We start from the raw sequence: 20,825 nt of genomic DNA on the forward strand, positions 1-20,825 counted from the left end.
ATTAAACAGTTTCAGAGTAATTGTGATGGTTAAAGCAGAAGTAAGCGGTCCGGTCGTTTTGGCTAACTTCTTGTCAGCCGATGGAGTTAGCGGTCCCCGCCCTCGTCATGGATCTATTGGTCCTCGTCCCTACGTCACCACATTCAGGCGCATCCCTTGGCTGCACACACAGAGAGGACCGCCCCTTTATGCCGTTCTCTCTCCTCATTGGATAAAGGTTGTAGGATACAAGGAAAGTTTTCTCCTCGGCTTACAGCAGAGCAGAGTGACTGACAGACCCGTGTTTCAGACCAAACACTCTATGTAAGTGATTGCTGTCGGAAGATAGAACTATTTAAGACTTATATTAACACAAACATTCCGCTTACTTCTGCTTTAAATAAATGACCTGTTTCAGGGAGAATGGCTCTTGAGGCGATGTGCAACAGTTTCGATCATCGTGCAATTGCTGTGTGGCATTTTTTGCTCTTGTTGTTGCTTTTTTTTTTTTGTCCGGCAGTATTAACGCTCTCTAATCATACTGGGGTGTAAAAATTTTGTTTTGATCGCATAGTTGTCTGTCCACTTATCATACGTCTTTTAACATCTTGTCTCTTGTGAGGTGATGTGAAACAGTTTTAATTGTCAAATGTAGTAGTGGTGTGTCTTTTTTGAATGCAAAAGATAAAAAGTTTCGATCATCGTTTTTTTCCAGCAGTGTAGACGCTTTTTTTTAATAACACTGGGTTTTAAAAATTCCGCTTATTACCGGATTTTCTCTTGGCGTCACATCCCGCTTTGAGTCTGACTAATGAGCACAGAGTAAACCTCAAGCCCCACCCTGAGGCAGGGACTCGTTTGGCCCCCGTAAAAGTTTCTGGAGATGGCCCTTCAGGGGACGCACCAATGGCCCCAGCCCCATAAAATGTCCCTGAAGTTCCTGCAGTGGAAGCGGCCTTCTGTCTTCCACATAGCGTCTTGCAAGATCAGTGCTTGGTCCCAGTGTTTATGACAGATAAGACTACACAAATATCCACATCATAACATTGCATAATACTTAACGTTATCCACCGTTCTATTGATTGCTTTCTCGCCGGCTTCGTTGAAATCAAATGCACATGGCTGGGAGGAGGGTTAGCAAAACAGAAGGAAAGCGACCAGACTTGCATAGTTCCCCTTAAAAAATGTTTCACTCAGTTGGGTCTCACATCAGTGGGAGCGGCTGCAGCTTCCAGCAGAACCTGTAGGAAGATTTTCACCATTCTTCACAAGAGATTAATTCATATTTAGAAAAATGGTTTGTCACAGCTTCACAAATATCACAGCAAAGAAATGAGTTTAGGACCCACTCAGCCAGAGTGTGGTCCCATAGGTTTCTTGTTTCAGACTGATTTCATGTCTGAACACTTGGTGGAAGCTCAGCTTTCTTAGAATGACCCCGTGTACATTTGAACATGAGACAGTCTCCTCTCTTTACAGCATGTAAACACTGTGGCTACAGTATCATGTGTAAACACAATCATTTGAGTCTGCGTATCTGAGCATCATGAAACGTTGTATATCACGTAGTCATGTGCATGAATGAGAGCGCTGTGCGGCGGCCGTCGGGAGAGGCTGAATGGATCTTGTTTTATTTGCGTGCGTCATAACTGTTGAACTCTGGTGTCATGACTCTCATGTGGGGAAGCGGCCTCAACTCTTTCAACTGCCCACCACCCCCCACACCCCCACCACCCCACCCCAGAGCCTGCAGAGTTACTTTACCGTCGTAGCCGGCTGCGTGTTGAAGACTTTGCGTTGAATTGAACTCGCTGCTGTCACGTTGTCTAACCCGAACAGGAGGAGGAGGAGGAGGAGGAGGAGGCCTGTTAGTACAGGGCTCCAGACTAACTTTTTTACTAGGAGCACAGTTTCCCCTTAAAATTTTAGGAGTGCAAACAGAAAATTAAAGCAGAAGTAAGCGATATTTTTGTGTTAATATAAGTCTTAAATAGTTATATCTTCCGACAGCAATCACTTACATAGAGTATTTGGACCGAAACACGGGTCTGTCAATCACTCTGCTCTGAGCCGAGGAGAAAACTTTTATCGTATCCTACAAGTTTTATCCAATGAGGAGAGAGAACGGCATGCAGGGCTGTGTGTGCAGCCAAGGGATGCGCGTGAATGTGGTGACGTAGGGACGAGGACTGTTATGGTGCGTTCAAGGCAACCCGTAACTCGTGTTTTTCCGACCTGTTAAAGCAGATATCAGTGGAATGTTTTTGTTAATATAAGTCCTAAATAGTCCTATTTTCCGTCAGCAATCACTTACATGAAGTATTTCAGCCTAAACACGAGTCTCTCCGTCACTCTGCTCTGCTGTAACCCGAGGAGAAAATTTTCCTTGTGGGATACAAGTGTTATCCAATGAGGAGAGAGAACGGCATGAAGGGCTGTGTGTGCAGCCAAGGGATGCGCGTGAATGTGGTGACGTAGCACGAGGACCAATTGATGCCTGACAAGGGCGGGGGCTGCTAACTCATGGTGCGTTCAAAGAAACTCGTACTTTGTGTTTTTCCTTCCTGTGAAGTCATACCAGTTCGATCTGGTACGAGTTCACGGGTCGGAAGTTACGAGTGGCCGTTAAAGGGAACTTTCACAGACAACAGGACGGTAAAAACACGAGCTACGGGTTACCTGGAACGCTACCAAGTCGTAGTTGTGACTTGAAGCTGTAACATACGGTTTCAAAAGCCTGCCTTGAACGCAGCATTAGCCGAAACGGCCGTGAAGCTGATATCTGCTTTAAGTCGTACCAGTTCGATCTGGTACAAGTTCACGGGTCGGAAGTTACGAGTTTCACAGGTAAAACAGGTCGGAAAAACACGAGTCGGTTGCCTGGAACGCTACAAAGTCATAAGTTGTGACTTGAAGCTGTAATTTACGGTTTCAAAAGCCTACCTCGAACGCAGCATTAGCCAAAACGACCGGATCGCTTACTTCTGCTTTAAGGGTTGCACATCGTAAATGAACTTGCAAATCAAATATTCATATTTCCTTATCATTTATGATCCTCATACACATCGGCCTGCCACCTTTAATGACGAATTCCCAATTCTTTGAGTCATCCCTTCCACATTTCACCAATGTTAAAAAACAAACAGTAGAAAACGTAATATTACTGTTGCACATGCGCCAGTAGATGAAAAATTTACTTGCACTGTCTTGTTTTAGTGGCAAAATGCCTCAGTTTATGGGCAGTCTGGAGCCCTGTAGTAACAACACTGTGTGAGAGGAGACGAGAGAGGCGGGGATGGAGAGACAGAGAGGAGAAGAGGAAGATGGTGACAGAGGAGATGCCTCACTGTGGAAGTCAGGCAGGGATGGAGGGATGGAGGGACGGAGGGATGGAGGCGGTGACGGTGGTCTTTCTGCTGAGGGGGGATTTGTGTTGAGGCGGCAGGAATTAGGTTGGCCTTCGCCTCTACGCATGAATACTCCTTACACACTCATAAATACACTCTGCCTTTATACCTCCAGGTCCCAGGGCTTCCCTCTCTCTCCCCCCCTCCCCCCCTCCCTCCCTCTTTCCTCCTCCCCTCCCTCCCTCTGTCTCTGAAATTCAAATTCATAAGCGCAAAAAGATAATTAAGTACAATATAGTCCAACAAAGGCGTGAGGCAGAACAGACAGAGAGCTGCAACATTACAACACAATATTTACTCAGCACGTCACAGGGAACACGACACGTGCTGCCCAGCTCTGTGTGTGTGTGTGTGTGTGTGTGTGTGTGTGTGTGTGTGTGTGTGTGTGTGTGTGTGTGTGTGTGTGTGTGTGTGTGTGTGTGTGTGTGTGTGTGTGTGTGTGTGTGTGTGTGTGTGTGTGTGTGTGTGTGATGATGGTGTCGAGAGCCGGAGCCGAGAGGGGAGATGATGAAAAAAAAAAAAAGAATGTGCCCACGTGCTCGTCCCTCGGCCTCCATCTCTCTCCTCCTCCCATCCCCCCATCTCCATTCTCCCTCATCCTCTCCCCTCTCTCCTCTCCTCTCCTCCTCCTCCTGCTGCTGCCGCTGCCCCCACCCCTCCAGCCATGACCCCCTCCCCACCTCCCCCTCCTCCTCCTCCTCCTCCTCCTCCACACCCCCCACCCCCGCTGACCTCTTTCTGTGCCTCTCTCTCTACCTCCATGCCTCCCTTCCCATCTCTCCCTCTCTTCCTGCAGTGGTTTGGGCTCCACCCCCCCACCTCCACCTCCACCCCTCCCCACCCCCAAAAGAATGACAGTCAACAACCATCCTCTGCCCCTCTCTCTTCCTCTTTCTATCACTTCCTTTTCCTCCAAACCAGCTGCTGCTGTGCTTCTTCTTCTTCTTTTTCTTTTTCTTCTTTTTTTGTTGTTGACTGATTCAAATAACCTCCTCGTGCTCCTTTTGCTTCAACAACCCCCACCCCTTTATCTCCCCCCCCCCCCTGTCCTCCAATCATCCTTTAATTGGAGCTGATTTCTGTTTCAGTTTCAGCTCATCCATCCCATCGTCCTGCTCTTTCTCCTTCTCTCTAAATACATATTAATTAATCACCGCTCATTCATCCCTCCACTCTGTCTCTACCTTCCTGATGCCGGAACAAAATGCAGCTCTGATTCAACAGTCCATCACAAATTGGGTTGAAATTGGAAAGTGCAGGCTGCCGCTGTGCTGCTCCGTCCTCTGTCTCTGTGCAGCAGCAGGTCAGCATCGCTCTGGACCAGGAGTCTATTCAGAATGATGAAACCTAACAGGCAGGCAGACAGGCATCCATCCTGCCTGCCAGCCTGCTTGGCACACACCATTTATTCCATGATCACTTATTTAGCAGCCTGTCTGCCTGAAGAGACAGCCACAGAGATGGAGAGGAGGAAGAAAAAAAAGAGGATCTTGAACCTGCTTCAGCAATAAATATTGAAACATTTAACAGCAGTAAAACTCTCTGCGGTGTGTCATGTCTCCATCCCTCCACTTTTTATTGTTTCAGTCAGAAATTCTCACTTGAATCTCAACACATGGGATAAGCTCTGATGTGCACAGTGAATACTAGATGTAGAAGCAGCTGCTCTCAGTCTGAGTTGTCCTCCTGAAGGTCCAGCTGAACAAGAAAAGGACGTTCTAAATGGGAGACAGAAGAGTAAACGAAAGTGAAAGAAAAAAAGTTACTGGTGTGCTCTCTTTGTTGCGATGATGATGTCAGCAGGTTGTTATAGCGATCCAGAGAAAGCAGGAGGAGGAAGTGTTGGATGGAGAGGTGAAGATGGTGTGTTATTGTCTGGTCAGGCTGCAGACTGGGATGGTTTTAATCAAATAAGCAGACAGTGCTCTGCAGCGCTCCACACTCCCACCGAAGACTCTGCAACACGCATCTCATTTATTATTATTATTTTCAGAATAATTTCCCTCCGACAGAGACGATTTCCTCATGAGAGTCATGTCTCAGTTGCTGTCCTGTCCCCTGGTCTTGGTCTTGGTCCAGCTCAGGGTCAGCTGTGTGATTTGGCAATATGATTCATTTTATTATCTCTGAACATTACGTGATACAGATGTTTCTTATGTTCACATACTCATAAATTTAACACGATAAAGTGATGTTTCTCTGCAGTTAACAAAATTGATGACGGAGGTTCATGCTGTTTGTATTTTGTCTCATCTACACATCTCTAATCTACAAATCAGTGATACAGACCAGGCAGGGAGCTGAGGTTCAGCCACATGTGTCTGCTTCATAAGGGAAGTCTGCCATCTGCTGGGCTGTAAATACACAGCCTCAAGTCATAGCATTAATGTGTGTCTGTGTGTGTGTGTGTTGAGGACAGTTTCCTTAACAGCTGTCATATGACATGTGTGATGTTAATGAGCATTTCATACAGAATAAGAGCTCTCTGTGTAATCAGCTGCTTCAGTTACAGACGGCCGAGTGTTGTCTGTTTTTTGTGTCACATGTACTCTGTGCAACAACATAGAAATTCACTACTAAAAATGATGATAGCAGTAACATGATGGTGTGTGTAATGTACAGTGTTTAGCTAATAGGCCACTTTCTTTTGACTAAGTTGTGTTTTTCTTCACCAGTGGTTCATTATGGTTTTAGCCTTCCAGTTATTGTTCCTACATCTTCACAGTCTCCTCCACTTTTCTTTTGTGACTTTATGCCTTTTAGAAGCCGGAAGAAAAGAGTGGGAATACTTCTATAAAACTGTATTTAAATGTACAAGTTACAAAGTGTCTTCTGAGGAAGGACACAGTGACAGAGAGGACAAAGCAAGAGTTATAAAATATACTTAAAAAAAATATATAAAAGTATTGCACAAAGAACTTATTTTCCTTTGGTAGTGTTGGGCAGTGCAGGAAGATTTGACGTTCCGTCGCAGTACTGTGCAAAAGTTTTATAGGCAGGGGTGAAAAAATGCTGTAAAGTAAGAATACTTAACAAGTAATCAAAAAAGTTTCTGTTTCCCCAGTTATAACACCGTTACCGTTACTGACAATAAAATGTGCCGATACGTCACGAAAATACACAAAATAAAACACCAGTTAAAGCAGTGGTTCCCAACCTTTTTTGGCTTGTGACCCCATTCTGACATCACAAATTTCTGGCGACCCCGCCGTCAATCAAGATGCGTCAGCATTAGTTTAAAAAAGTAATTTTTTAAAATCAATTATTAGACATTTCAGGTGACCCCATTTGAATACATGGCGACCCCACGTGGGGTCCCGACCCCAAGGTTGAAAAACACTGAGTTAAAGTGTATGTTACATACACATTTTTTAATATATAGTGAGTGAGTTGGTTAGTTCCAGATAAACGGGAGGTTAAGGTTATGGTTAGGGGGTTAGTCCAGGTAATTTGACATATTTGAGCATTCTATTTAAAAAGTAACATGTTTAGTTAGTTTTCCTGGTAATTAGTTACTTTTATAATGTAGTAATTCAGTTACTTACTCATTTACTTTTTGAGGAAAGTAACTAGTAACTTTAACTATACGTAACGTGCCCAGCACTCGTCACAACAAATATTTATTTGATTTAGATTTTTCTTCTGTTCATTTGCTGCATTTTGTTAATTGATAAAAACAAAAACTATTTAAACTTCCATCTTTGAAGGCTCTCTTAGTTTACAGATTTTCTTTTTCACAGCTGCCTAAAAGTTTTGCACGGTGCTGTCGCCTCTATCTCTGGTCCAGAGAAGAGTATGAACTAGGAGGAAAAATTGCTGCAAATTTTTTCCACCAGAAATGAAATTCTCATTCTTTACACTGTGAGCACCGGCTCATACAGAGGTTTCATACAGAGATCCAGGTGAACTGAGCTTTAGGGGGCTTTCACACCTGACCATTTGTTCCGAAACAGGGAGCGTTTACGTCATATATCGGTTCGTTTGGTCAGATGTGAACACAGCAATCGCGCTCGATGCGGAACAAAACAAGCGGGCCGAGATCGCTTGGGAGAGGCGGTCTCGGCTCGTTTCCATCCGAGCCCTGGAGCGGTTCGTTTGTAGTGAGAACGCAACCGACACATGTATCGGAACAAATTGACTGGTTACCTGGCAACCGGAGGAGGAGGACCACGGGCAACTGCCCCAAAAACATAATGGAGCATCAGCAGCGTGTCGTCTTGGCCTTTTCATAATGTACACAAAACAGGAAAGCCGGTGGCCAAAAGAAAAGAAAGACGCAAACTCAAGCCATGAGTCCACCAGCCTTTCCAAGCTGACCCGCGGCGATCAGCACCGGGCAGAGCTCCGCAAACAACCCCTATAACTAGTCATGCTACGGTGCCCGTTTACTAGAAGAAAAAAAGAGTCAAACTGTAGGGTGTGTTAGAGCAGTGGTTCTCAACCTTCTTGAGTCGTGACCCCCAATTTCACATGCACTGCTGTCCGCGACCCCCCGCCCCAACACACAAACACACACACGCCGGTGTGAACGCATGATGAATAAAGCGCAGCGCTGTCCGCGGTGGGTTTTTTTTTTGCCTTTTTAGTTCTTGATCCCTGCACTGAAAAAAATAATTGGCTGCTGTAGTTTTGTCTCCATGGCCAATATTCCGACCTGGAGGTTTTCATCAGGGCAAAAGAACAAAACAAAGTGACGGAGTTTAAATAGATGCGGGTGGCGAGTTGATGCGGTGTCCACACACCCGGGCTGGTTTATGTGACATGCGAGGACCTGTCGGCGCAGGAGCGAGTGGAGCGTGGATGCAAGCCAATCTCCTTCAACCATGCACGGAAAAGGGGAATGACAAGAAAAGTTTTTCTAATTTATTAAGAAACAATGCCCAGGTCAGCAATGCATGCCAAGAAACATGTCGTTCATTCGTCCCCTCCAGCCACATCAACTGGGGTCGGGAGGGACCCCAAGGTTGAGAATGGCTGTGATAGAGGACAATTCATCTGACATAACTATGACACCTGAAACTGAAAACACAGCTTGACCAACACAACCTGACCACCCCCCTGTCTCTCTCTCTCTCTGTCTCTCTCTCACGGGCAGTAACACGCTCTGTCATTCATTCACGTGTCAGCACTGAGACAGCGGACAGCACGCTTGGTCACACATAGGCTAATAATAATAATAATAATAATAATAAATAATAATGTAGCCTATTAAACTACATTTGTAGCTATAGCACGTTATAGGCACACTTCAAGGTCTCGCCCCAGCCATAAACCAATCAGCTTGGGCATTTTTTTTAATTGAACTTCAACTAAATACTCGTCTGCCCAAATATTAATAAGAAATTGAACCTCCTCACTACTGCAAGTCAGCCCGCGGTTCATTGTTGCCATTGTTGCTGATCAGCTGATGGGGTGTTGTTAGGGCCGTTGCTACGGCGCTGTTCCACAGCGCAAAGCGCTGTACCGCTTTAGAATCATGCAATGTGAACACAAACGGCCCAGAAAAAAGAACGCAACAGTTGTATCGGTTTAGTTGCTGAATCGGAACAACTGCAGGTGTGAAAACGCCCTTAGTCTGTAGATGTTTGTGTTGACACATTGTGTAGATCCATGTGCTGCTGCTCCAACCTGATGATGTTCGTCAGATATTTCACATTCCACTTCCCTCTGTGTGTCTCCTCTCCCAGATGATTCATCATCAGAGAGCGGCAGCGGGAACGGCCTGCCGGCGCTGACCCCTCCCTCCTCCGCTGTGATGGACGGCGCCATCGTCAGGGAAACCGAGGTTATCAACGGCAACGGCGGCCCCGCCCCGCTGGACTTCAGCACGCCGACCTCCTCCTCCTCCTCCTCCGAGGACCAGCAGCCCATGAACCTGAGCGACCCGCCCCCGAAGCGGCTGCCGCTGTCCAGCTCCCACCTCCCCGTCACCGTGTCGGCGGCGGCCGCGGCGCTGCTCGGCGCGCTGCATCCCAACGCGCCCGAGGAGCTCCGCAGGAAGTACCCGCTGGCTGCCAAACCTCCCCTGGTCCCTCACCCGGCCCTGCCGCTGCCGCTGCCGCACACACACACTCCTCACGCGCTCAACGCGCACACTCCCAACACACACTCGCAGTCCCATGCACACAGCGCCGAACTGCGACTAGACAGAGACAGCAGGGACTACGGCGGCAAGGTGAGAGCAAACAGCCGACGTAAACACACACACACACATAGAGAGATTCTGCACCTAATGAGTGACTCACAGGCTCAGGCCTCATCTGTCAAGTTTCTGGTAATCTAGGCAGGTTAGTAAATTGGCCCATTGCCATAATCCCTATAGTTTTAGCAGTAGGTTCTTTACCTTTAATTGTCGGTGCAAGCTGTTTTTCAATCAGCGGGGCAGAGCTGCTCAGCTAACGCAACAGAGGCTCATGGGATTTCCATGTTTCCCTCATCAAACTAAATACACAATCCAACAACTCCAAAAGGCTATCGTGGACAAGTTGTGACCTGCACATTCACCACGCTATGAGATAATAACGTATAATTAATAATGTAACGCTACGACACATAAAGCAGGTACTCGGAACTGCTTGCACTTCCCTCCACCCAGCAGCCATGTCTGGAATGTAGTTTCGGTTATGTATTTGCCTCGAAAACAACTCTGTCTCGTAACATTACATCATTATTTCATAGTGTGGTTGGATTGTGTATTGAGTTTGATGAGGGAAACATGGAAATACCATGAGCCTCCGTTGCGTTAGCTGTGCAGCTCACGTATCTGCTCCGCTGATCTAAAAACAGCTTGCACCGACAATTAAAGGTAACAAACCTTACTCCTAAGACTATAGAGATTATGGCAATAGGCGAATTTGCCAAAATGTTGAACTATCCCTTTAAGTCAGTGAAATGAAATGGTGAAGAATTAACATCATCACAGTGTTAGAAACTGTTCACTCATTTTTCTATGAGGAAAAACTTAATTGAATGTCAAAATAAAAAATGAAATTCTAAAGAGTCAGGCAAGTGAATGAGGCTGCACCATTTGTTGCCAAGGTTACCGGCTTAAGAAACCACGAACAAATAATTTTGTATCTTAACATGTCTTCCATTAGTGCAGCTTTGTCTTCAGCCCTTCAGTTCTTCCTGCTGTTGTGTGCACACGCTCGACTCAGTTCAGACAAGAAGAAACCTCTGTCTTCATGTACTGATGAAATACTCAGATCCTCTATTAACAAACACAACATGTTCCATTTCAATTTGTTTTATTGTCGCATTTAGATCTTGATCTTATTTAAAACATGAGAGGTTCATTCAGCCGTTTGGAACCAAATGGAACCGGATGATAAAGTGATGAAGGCAAAAGTGAGGAGAGGAGGAGGAGGAGGAGGACGGAGAAGAGAGATCTCTCTCCTTCCTTCCTTCTCTCACCATCTTTGTCTGGAACTGAATAGCAGAACCTGACAAACAATACACACTGGCCTTGAAGGGAAAGTGTTGCCGGCAGACAGTATACCTGCAAGACACACACACAGAAAGTCATTCAGTCAGTCTATTTCACTCAAAGTCATTCCTTTCACTCCTTTCTCTCACCGTTTGAAAGTGTGTGTATGTGTGTTTCATACACACACACACACACACACACACACACACATTCTCCAACCAACATTTGTCTCTGTTTCTTCTTTCTTCTCTTCTCCTCCTCAGTACATGTCACTGTGCACCAGCTCCACCTCCATATGTATTGTTACTGACTGTAGCTTTCAGCTGCTCAAACAATTTTAAATCATCTTGATATTTAGTAGGAATTCACACTTATTTCTCCTTCCTTGGCTTTGTCTATCCCATGACCTCTCAGATTTAAGGCGTGGGTCTAAAGTAGTTGAAACCTGCTCTATGTCGAGTTGCTGATAAGTAAAAAGCTGTTCTGCTCTGATGTGGGTTCATGTCAAACCAGATGATTTATGATGCTTTCGTTGAGCTCTTAGCTGCTTCCTCAAAGCTGCATGCTCAAGTTTTGGGCTCGTGATGTAGAATTTAAAGAATGAACCAGTGAGGGCAGTGTTTCCCCGAGCAACCCAATCCTCCTGAGATGCTTTGTTGCATTTGAGGTCATTGTGTAGGATAAAGGAGGCAAGAGAAAGTCTTATAAACTGGCTGTTGACTGGCAGTGGCTCTGTCTGTATAGATAGATAGATAGATAGATAGATAGATAGATAGATAGATAGATAGATAGATAGATAGATAGATAGATAGATAGATAGATAGATAGATAGATAGATAGATAGATATTCCAGATTAATACTCAGTGTGTGTGTGTGTGCTTAGTCCCCACAGTACAGTTCGGGCGGCAGCTACGACAGTGTGAAGATGGACTTGAGCAGCGCGGAGGACCTGACCATGGGGCGTCACGGCAGCCAGGTCGCCCCGGACGACGACGACGACGACCATGACGACCACGACGACAACGACAAGATCAACGACACGGAGGGAGTCGATCCCGAGAGACTAAAGGCCTTCAATGTGAGCCGGGTCACATGACGTCCCCACAGGGACCAATCACACGTCCTCTTCTATTCATAAAGAGGAAATAACATCCTCCACCATACTCACTAAACCTGAGGAACACACACATGTTGGGTTTTTTTAACAACTATTAATCAAATATGTGTGTGTAATGTTAATAGAATAGACAGGAATCAAAGTGTGTTTTTGTAAGCTTCTGTCTTAAAGGGATACTTCACCCAAAATCGATGATTCAGCAATTTTCTACTCACCGTCATGCCAAGGAAGAGTTTGGAGAACTTTCAGAGTCATCAAAATGCTTTTGGAGTTCCAGGGGGGGTCTGACTGGCAACGGATTTTCATATAATGGCGGTGGATAGAGTTCACTTTTGAATCGTCCAAAACACACACTATGAAACATCCAGATACCTCCATACTGCTCGTCTGTACTGACCCAAGTGTCCTGAAGCCGCCACATGGAAAAGTTGTTTGGAAAAAATTAATGTGATCTGTGTTTTTAGCCTTGCGCGAGATTTGCTGCGAGTTTTTCTTCCTTGTTTACAGTACATCATACATCTAATGGTTTACAACAACGATCGAACATCTCGCAGATAATATGATAACAAAAGTTCTCCAAACCCTTCCTCGGCATGACGGTAAGTAGAAAATTGGTGAATTATTGATTTTGGGTGAAGTATCCCTTTAACTTGACAACGCAGCTTTGACTCATTCACACACATGTATTGTCTTGACAATACACTATCTTGGTCTGAACAGGTTAACAACATCCTGCTAGGAGATGTGCTCCTTTCATTCCCCTGTCACTGCTCTGTCAAATTGTTCACTCTCCAGCTTTGTGTCCTCTGGATTATTGTTCAGTTGTCTGGTCCTCCGCCTCTAAACAGCTGGTAAAACAAACTACAGATCGCGCATAACAAAGCAGCTAGATTTATGAGGCTAGTGTCTAATTTATTGGTTTATTTTTATGGTATTCTGGAAAACCAGACTCCAGAGTTTTTTGTTAAAAAGATAAAATATAGTTATAAAATCCATGCACACGCTACCAGAGGAGCCAGCCACGGGTGCATGGCTTTACCCTGCCCAAATTTGAACTTCTTAAAAAAAACTGTTTTGTACAGAGCCATACGTTGGAATTCATTCATACTTCCACTTTCACACAAGGAAAGAGTTCTTTTAAGAGAAAACTACATGTAGCCTACATATTTACAGGGATTGGTCAAATGATTTTATTTGAATAATAGTTCTTTATATTATTTTTACTGTTGTTGTTATTATCTGTCTGTTGGTATTTGTATTCTTTGTATTTTAATTATGTAACTCAAGGACCCCAGGAAGATCAGCGAATGGGGATCCTGTGATATATAAACAAACAGACAAATGTAAGAAGACGGTCATACAGAGGGTTTCTTTAACAGTTGTGTGGTTTCTCCTCCAGATGTTTGTGCGTCTGTTTGTGGACGAGAACTTGGATCGGATGGTGCCTATCTCCAAACAGCCCAAGGAGAAGATCCAGGCCATCATCGAGTCCTGCAGCAGACAGTTCCCAGAGTTCCAGGAACGCGCCCGCAAGCGCATCCGCACCTACCTCAAATCCTGCCGACGCATGAAGAAGAACGGCATGGAGGTACAGTACCTGTCTCTGGCCCTGGCCCATTTCTCCACACTTGGCTTTGTTGACGTTTTGCTGGTGGAATGTACATTTGCATATTAGTGTGCAAGCATGTATTAAGTGACCAAGCGCGGGGGGTATTTAAAAGTAATCGAGACAAACTTGACAAGTGCAGCCTGTTATATGAGTGCCACTGTGCACACTAGCACAGCTCCGACACACACACAGCACAGCAACAGTTTTAATAAACAGTGCTGCTGGATCACAGTCTCATCTACTCCAAAAGTGTCTCTATGTGCAAGATTCAGCAAGTAAAAAAAAAAAGAAAAACACATAGGATTAAACAGAGAGTGATGAAAAATAGTCACATAAGTTAGAGAGAAAATTCATAATTACGTGATAACAGGTCAAAAATGATCAGATGTAAAAGTAAATGTAGCCTAAAGACACAAAAAACTGAAATTGAAAAATATGAGATAAAAGAATAGAAAACATGAGATTAAAAAAATCATAATTATAAGATAGAAAGACAAATTCTATTTTATTGAAATTTATTCAATGGCATTTCCCAAACGTGGCTTGTGGCTCCCAGTGACGGCAGACTTCACCAGCTGGTGCATTGTGGGATTTATACTTGGCCAAATACCACTCCGATGCGGTCTTGACCTAAGTGTGGGTAAAGCGCAAATCAAGCGCGGTGCACTTTTTGTCTTTGGAGAAATGGGACACACATGCGCACTGACACTAAGCCCATGAACGCACACGCCAAGTCCTCTCTCCTTTTCCTTCCATAGAGGGAATATATGATTTGGGTTTAAAGTTTTTTTTACAAGATTAAACTGATTAGTGCCTCCTCTGTCACACACATACACACATGACACAAAAAACAGTCCTGTCCATGGTGTTGTGACACTCGACCTCTGAACCATCTACAAGCACTGACGCACATATCACGGCCACGCAACGATGGGATTTCAGGTTTTCATTCTCCACACACATTCACAGCACAAATGAATACTCAGAATCGCTGCACCCTCCCCAACAGAGAGACGGCTACGTCATGCACACGAGACTGATGAGTGAGATCAGGAAAAGGATGGATGGAGAACGTCCTGTTGTTGTTATCATATGCCAGCTGAAGAAATAAATGTGTTTATTTGGTTGTTTTAGCTCCGAAAAAGACGCAAATGAGATCATGAATCAATGAGGGGAAAAAAACATGATTCAACGAGTAATCGACTAAAGTCAAAATCTGACCAATCAGGTTTGACTATGAAAATTCTTAGTCGGGGACCCCGCTAGTTTGATTTTATGTTAGTTTCTCTGCTAGCAGCATATCTTTTTCTTTTTTTTATTCACTTCCTCATTATGTTTTCATCACCACCACAGATCACTGTAGTTCCTCCGAGTTGTTTTCAGCTCAGTTAGCTGAAGTATTGATAGTTCAAATAATAATAATAAACTGCAGAGCTAACATAAGATTTTCTTAAAATGATGAGATTAAGAACATTTTAAGATTGAGATGATCTGTTATATGTGCAGTTTTCTGCAACATTACAGGAGAGCAGTGTTTGATAGAAACTGGTTGAGTTCAGTGTGATTGTGTTGCTGTGACTCTGCTCTCTGAAGGCTCCCAGGCTGTCACATCAACTCTGTATATAAATTGTATATAGCTGCTTCAGCAGTGTAAGTCTCTGTATTCTGCTCTTTTGCACAATGGGTGGTTTGACCTAGGCGGTCAAATTGATCTGCACCACGTTCAGAGCCGATAATTCCCATAATGCACCGCTGGCCTTGCTTCTTTTGTCATTCAGTCCAACTCATGTGGGACTCACCGAGCTGGAAGCCGTCCCCTCTTGTCTCCTGATGGTTTTTTTTATTCCCACAGTTTGTTCAGCGTCTGTGTTCGTACACGAGTCAGGACAAAACCTTTCAGCTGGCACAAGTGCCTCAGCCAGTCAAATGTTCTCTGTTGTTAAACAAGTGCCTCGGTGTAAGAAAATATATAAATATAACAGAAAGACCGATTACAGAACATAAAGCATGTTCAATAGAAGACACAGAAACGAATTCAGATATAGAAGTAGAGGTAATAAACACATCACAAGGACACAGCAGAAGTCAGATTGAAATTTTACACAATTCATCCACTTACAAATGTAGTAACCAAGGATACTGATTGTCTGACTGTCTCTACCTGCAATTATTTACATCCACATGCATATTATCATGTTTTCAAAAAAAATTATATATATATATATATATTATATATATATACATAATACAGTATGTGTGTATGTATACATATACAATATATATATACATATACAGTAAGTATATACGTTAAATGTCTTTTAAATAAAAAATAAAAACTTCTTCTACTCTTGCTGCAAAGAAAGCAAGCATGGACGTCAAGCAACAAACAATTATCATCTTTAGTGAGAAGATGATAAAAACGTGGCTGTAAATTGCTCGGAACTATGGAAACAACACGTTCCAGTCAATTTATATCAGTTAAGTTGTGTGACATGATGCCGAATATCTTCATTTAAGAGCTAGTAAAGGAGACGTAACAGCATTTCGTCATGTGCATCCAGTTGTTTTCGCGGTCGTTTCAGGTCAGATGGATATTAATCGACAAACTGGCTTGAAGAGACAGGTGTGTGCAGCCAACACAGCGTCAGCAGGAACCAGCAGGGTGTGTGTGGTGGCACAGATAATTAATCCACTGAAATCTGCACTTGTGATAAAATAATCCTGAGAGAATGTAACAAAGACCAAGACACTGTCCTCACGGTGCTGAGTCACTAAACCATCTAATGAACATTATCATAAAGTTTGTCACTGTGTCCTTGTGGTCTGTATGACCAAGTTCATACCAGTGTCCATACAGTAGGCTCATTTAATTTGCCCCAACCTGAGGACATGAGGTGTCACATTGCAGTCAGTGGAATGTGACTGCTCGGCGTAAAGGCCGATGGATCAGTCATGTGAATGTATCTGCTGCCCCCCAGTGGAGGAGCCTGGTGCTGTGCTGTGTGTTAATACATAGAGCTGAGCTGCTCAGGAGGATTCTCTTTTAGTTGTGACACAAAAGTCAAACATAGGGATTCATAGCCTTCATACAGTGGATACCAAAGCATGTGTACCAGAACCAACGGAAGAGCATTTGTCTATGTACCATGCACATTACTTAAAAATATGATAGAATAAATCATGATGCTCATTAGCTCTCTTATTATTATTTCCAGACTTGGCACAGAATAAGTGCTCAGCTGGCCTTAAAGTCAAGCTTTTATTTTTAAGAGTCCAAACTAGAGACACACGTTCTTCCACCTGAGAATGTCTGTGTCCACAACTGAAGACAATCATCCACTTTTCCCCCTCAACACACTTAACTGTAAGCTCATGTTTATTCACCCTGTCTGATATTGTAAAACCAGAATATCATTATCAATCTTTTGATATTCCCATCATTTCTCCAGACCCGTCCTACTCCACCTCACCTCACCTCAGCCATGGCTGAGAACATCCTGGCTGCCGCGTGCGAGAGTGAATCACGCAACGCCGCAAAGAGGATGCGCCTTGAATCCTATCACGTAAGCCTGTGTTCCACTCTTTTTCTTTGAAGATGTTAATGTGTAGATGCACTGCTGCCCTCCAGGGGCGGGTCTACCATGGTGGCACGGGGGGCACCCGCCCCCCTGAAATCCCCCCCCCCCCCCAATGGTCATTGACTTGTGGTAATGTCAGTCACTGTGTAAAGCTCTTTATCACTGCTATGTTCACTGTAAAGAGCTATAAGCACTAACTTCTGACTAAGGCTCTTAATCAACTCTGTACAGCAAACATCCCAGTGTTCTGTGTAGTAAATAAAGAAAATGATGTAAGATTGTTATTGTTCTCAATTTCACAATTTCACTGGTTATTCTACATTGAGAGATGTTTATTGTACAGATACCGTTGAGCTCTAACTACTGGGTAAGAGTATAAGATATTGCTGTTCACTGTGAGAATCTATTGTGTTGAAGATATAGTTGATTGTTGATTGACTATAACTTTGATATTGACAAGTGGAAAATTAAAATGTCATCTTCAAGGCATCTTCCTTACAAGGTGAAAGATTCAATGTGGCCAATAAAAGCAAGATGAAGACATGCTGTAAACAGTGTGTAACTGTACAATATAAATATTCAAGAGAGCGATCAATGGCCGTCTCCATTTTTGTTACTTTTGGGTTCCCCCCCCCCCCCAGATTCACTGTTGTTACTCCCTGTACCCCCCACCAGAAAATACTCTGGGCCCGCCCCTGCTGACCCTTGATGATGATGATGAAATTCTTTATTCAGTCACATCACATAATAGCTACAAACTTTATCAACAAGGTAGTGTCAGGAAAGGCACAGGCAGAATCATAATGCTGATATTAATGCCTGTCCTACAGACCAAATTAAGCTAACCATCTTTCTTACAATATAAAAAACAAACATACATACATAAAAGCAAAACTAAGCGAGAAAAATACTGAAGTTAACAGTATTTAAATATATAGTAGTAAAGAAAAGAAACAAACCAACAAAATAAAAATAAAAAAATTAAATAACATTAGCATTTGTAACCTTGCCTTCTGAAAACTAATGAACATCAGCAATGATATTTTTTCTGAATTGGTTTTATTATGACGGGGTTGTTAATTCTGATTGACCCCCTCACCTCCTGTTTCCCTCCGTCAGGATGAGCAGATCTCACTAGACAAGCCGTCCAGCGGCGGAGCGGCTCAGAGGGAGCCGGTGTCCCTCGCCCACTCCGCCTACTCCCTGGCCACGTCAGCCTTCTCCTCCCAGGACACCCAGCTCTACATCAACGGAGCCGGCCTCAGCTACGGTTACCGTGGATACCCGGGCCTGGGCGCTGCCATGCAACACCCCGTTTCCCTGACAACCGGCGCTGCAGCTCAGAGCAACGGTGAGGATGGTAGCGGTGTGGGGCGGGGGGGGTCTTTATGAAGAGAGAGAGACAGAAAGACATGAGGCTGGACTCTGGACTGTGAAAGACAGGATCATCTGAAAGTTTGCGGAAGGAGAAAAGAAAGTGATGAGGGAGGGAGGAGAAGAGGAAGTGTGACAGCATGATGGTGTAATTTGGAGATGAATGAGAAGGAGCGTCAGGAAAAAAAAAAAAGAGAGCAATGAAAGGAGACAGCAGATGGCAGTGTGAAGCAGCTGCCACACACACTCATCACAGCGATGTCAGCCGCAGTTAAACATGGAGTCATCACAGTGATGGTCACTGATGTTCACTCCAGCCACTGAGTATCAGGGCTCTGGATGTGGATGGTGACAGTGGAGGCGCTATGTTTCTGTTCTGTCATCCACTGTACTGTTAAACATTTGAGTTATACAGTATGTGTCTGTTTATAGTTACAGTATATGTATCTCAGTCACAACTAGACACACCACTTTAAAGGGATAGTCCAACATTTTGGCAAATTGGCCCATTGCCATAATCCCTATAGTCATAGCAGTATGTTCGTTACCTTTAATTGTCAGTGCAAGCTATTTTTAGAACGGCGGAGCAGAGCCGTGAGCTGCTCAGAGCTACGCTACGGAGGCTAATGGGATTTCTTGGTTTCCCTCATCAAACTCATCAAATACACAATCCAACAACTCCAAAACACTCTGGTGGACAAGTTGTGACCTGCACATTCACCACGCTATGAGATAATAACAGAACGTTACCAGACAGAGTTGTTTTAGAGGGAAATTCATGCAAAACAGCTGATGTGCGTTCCCGTCGGGGGCAGTTTTTCAGCAAGCAGTCTCTGCATTTGCCTCGAAAACAACTCTCCCTCGTTCTGTTATTATCTCATAGCGTGGTGAATGTGCAGGTCACAACTTGTCCACCAGAGCGTTTTGGAGTTGCTGGATTGTGTATTTGATGAGTTTGATGAGGGATACCAAGAAATCCCATGAGCCTCCGTAGCGTAGCTCTGAGCAGCTCGCGGCTCTGCTCCACTGTTCTAAAAATAGCTTGCACCAACAATTAAAGGTAACAGACCTACTGCTAAAACTATAGGGATTATGGCAATGGGCCAATTTGCCAAAAGAGTGGATTCAATGATAGCACATACAGGCCTGTCACAATTATGACATAATCACCTGCTTGTAAATACTTGAGCTGACCGCAATCATTTTACATAATTGATAAATCGTTTCCAGTCATCTGTATAAGAACAGCTGGAGGAAACTGAAATGTCATGTTTCCATCAAGCACTGAGTATTTCTTACATTGGGTTGCTTTAATGACTGCATCACTTCTTCTATTATTTAATGATAAACGAGTGGAGCACCACAAACTGTTTATTTTGAGGACCCATATTAGCATCATGGATTTAGTTACAAAGCTCAAACAGACGTGCAGTTTTTATTAATGTGTTCCAATGTTTAATGCCAATGAATGACGCTTCTTTTTCATAAGGTGTGTGTATTATTAAACTATGTTTAAACTATGCTTATACTTTAATAGTGGCATACAATGATAAGAAAAAGACAATTTAATCATTCATTGCAATTATTTGTATGGCAATTAATCATCAACTAAAACTTAATGATTGTGACTCTTCCCGTTCTTCTCCTTTGCACCTTCCTTCTCCTCCATTCTTCCTTCGGCCTCTCCACCTCTCCACCTCTCCATCCATCTTTCCTTCTCCTCAGGGCCTACAGACCTCAGCATGAAGTCTCTCTCCTCCGCCAACATCAGTAACTCCTCCTCCGCCGCCGCCAACAGCCTTGGTGGGCGGGGCAGCGGGGGCGGCGGAGGGGGCGGGGCCTCGGCCCAGCTCAGCCAACCGGAGATCACGGCCGTGCGTCAGCTGATCGCCGGCTACCGAGAGTCGGCCGCCTTCCTGCTGCGCTCGGCCGACGAGCTGGAGAACCTCATCCTGCAGCAGAACTGATTTGTGGGAGAACACACACTTACACACACAACTACACACACACACATACACACACTTTGTTTGTTTTGTGTCTGTCTGCGCTCCCCTCCACCCCCACCCCCCGCCCCCGGCCCCCATCTCTTCTTGTCCTATGCTCTCCTCTCCTTAAACCTGGGTTTGTTGTTTCCTCCTCATCTGCCCTCTCTTTTGCCCTTTGCCCTTTTTTTAAAAACAGAGCAGAGCACTTGGAGCCCGGAGGAACTCCCCTCCTGTTCTCTCTGGAAGCACCTCACAATCAGCACTGCACTCTGAGGGAAGGAGTGCAGAGGAGGGGGAGAGAGGAGGAGGAGGAGGGGGAGAAAAGAGGAGTAGCCTGTAAACGGAGGGA

At 44.4% G+C, this 20,825-nt stretch overlaps 1 protein-coding gene across 1 annotated transcript in view; it reads left to right on the top strand.

The window, feature by feature from the left end:
• Positions 1-20,458, top strand: part of LOC310989284 (nucleolar protein 4-like) — a gene marked incomplete at both ends in the record, with an annotated part of 205,995 nt that extends 185,537 nt beyond the window's left edge. Inside the window, 6 exons of the mRNA XM_083976295.1 lie at positions 9,074-9,561; positions 11,697-11,891; positions 13,330-13,518; positions 16,989-17,102; positions 18,237-18,468; positions 20,217-20,458. Of these exons, the coding sequence (XP_083832421.1) occupies positions 9,074-9,561; positions 11,697-11,891; positions 13,330-13,518; positions 16,989-17,102; positions 18,237-18,468; positions 20,217-20,458 (1,460 nt within the window). The remainder of the gene's footprint in view (positions 1-9,073; positions 9,562-11,696; positions 11,892-13,329; positions 13,519-16,988; positions 17,103-18,236; positions 18,469-20,216) is intronic.
• Between the last annotated feature and the right edge of the window lie 367 nt (positions 20,459-20,825).

Source organism: Trachurus trachurus (assembly GCF_905171665.1).
Source record: "Trachurus trachurus genome assembly, chromosome: 7".
Classification (NCBI taxonomy): domain Eukaryota; kingdom Metazoa; phylum Chordata; class Actinopteri; order Carangiformes; family Carangidae; genus Trachurus; species Trachurus trachurus.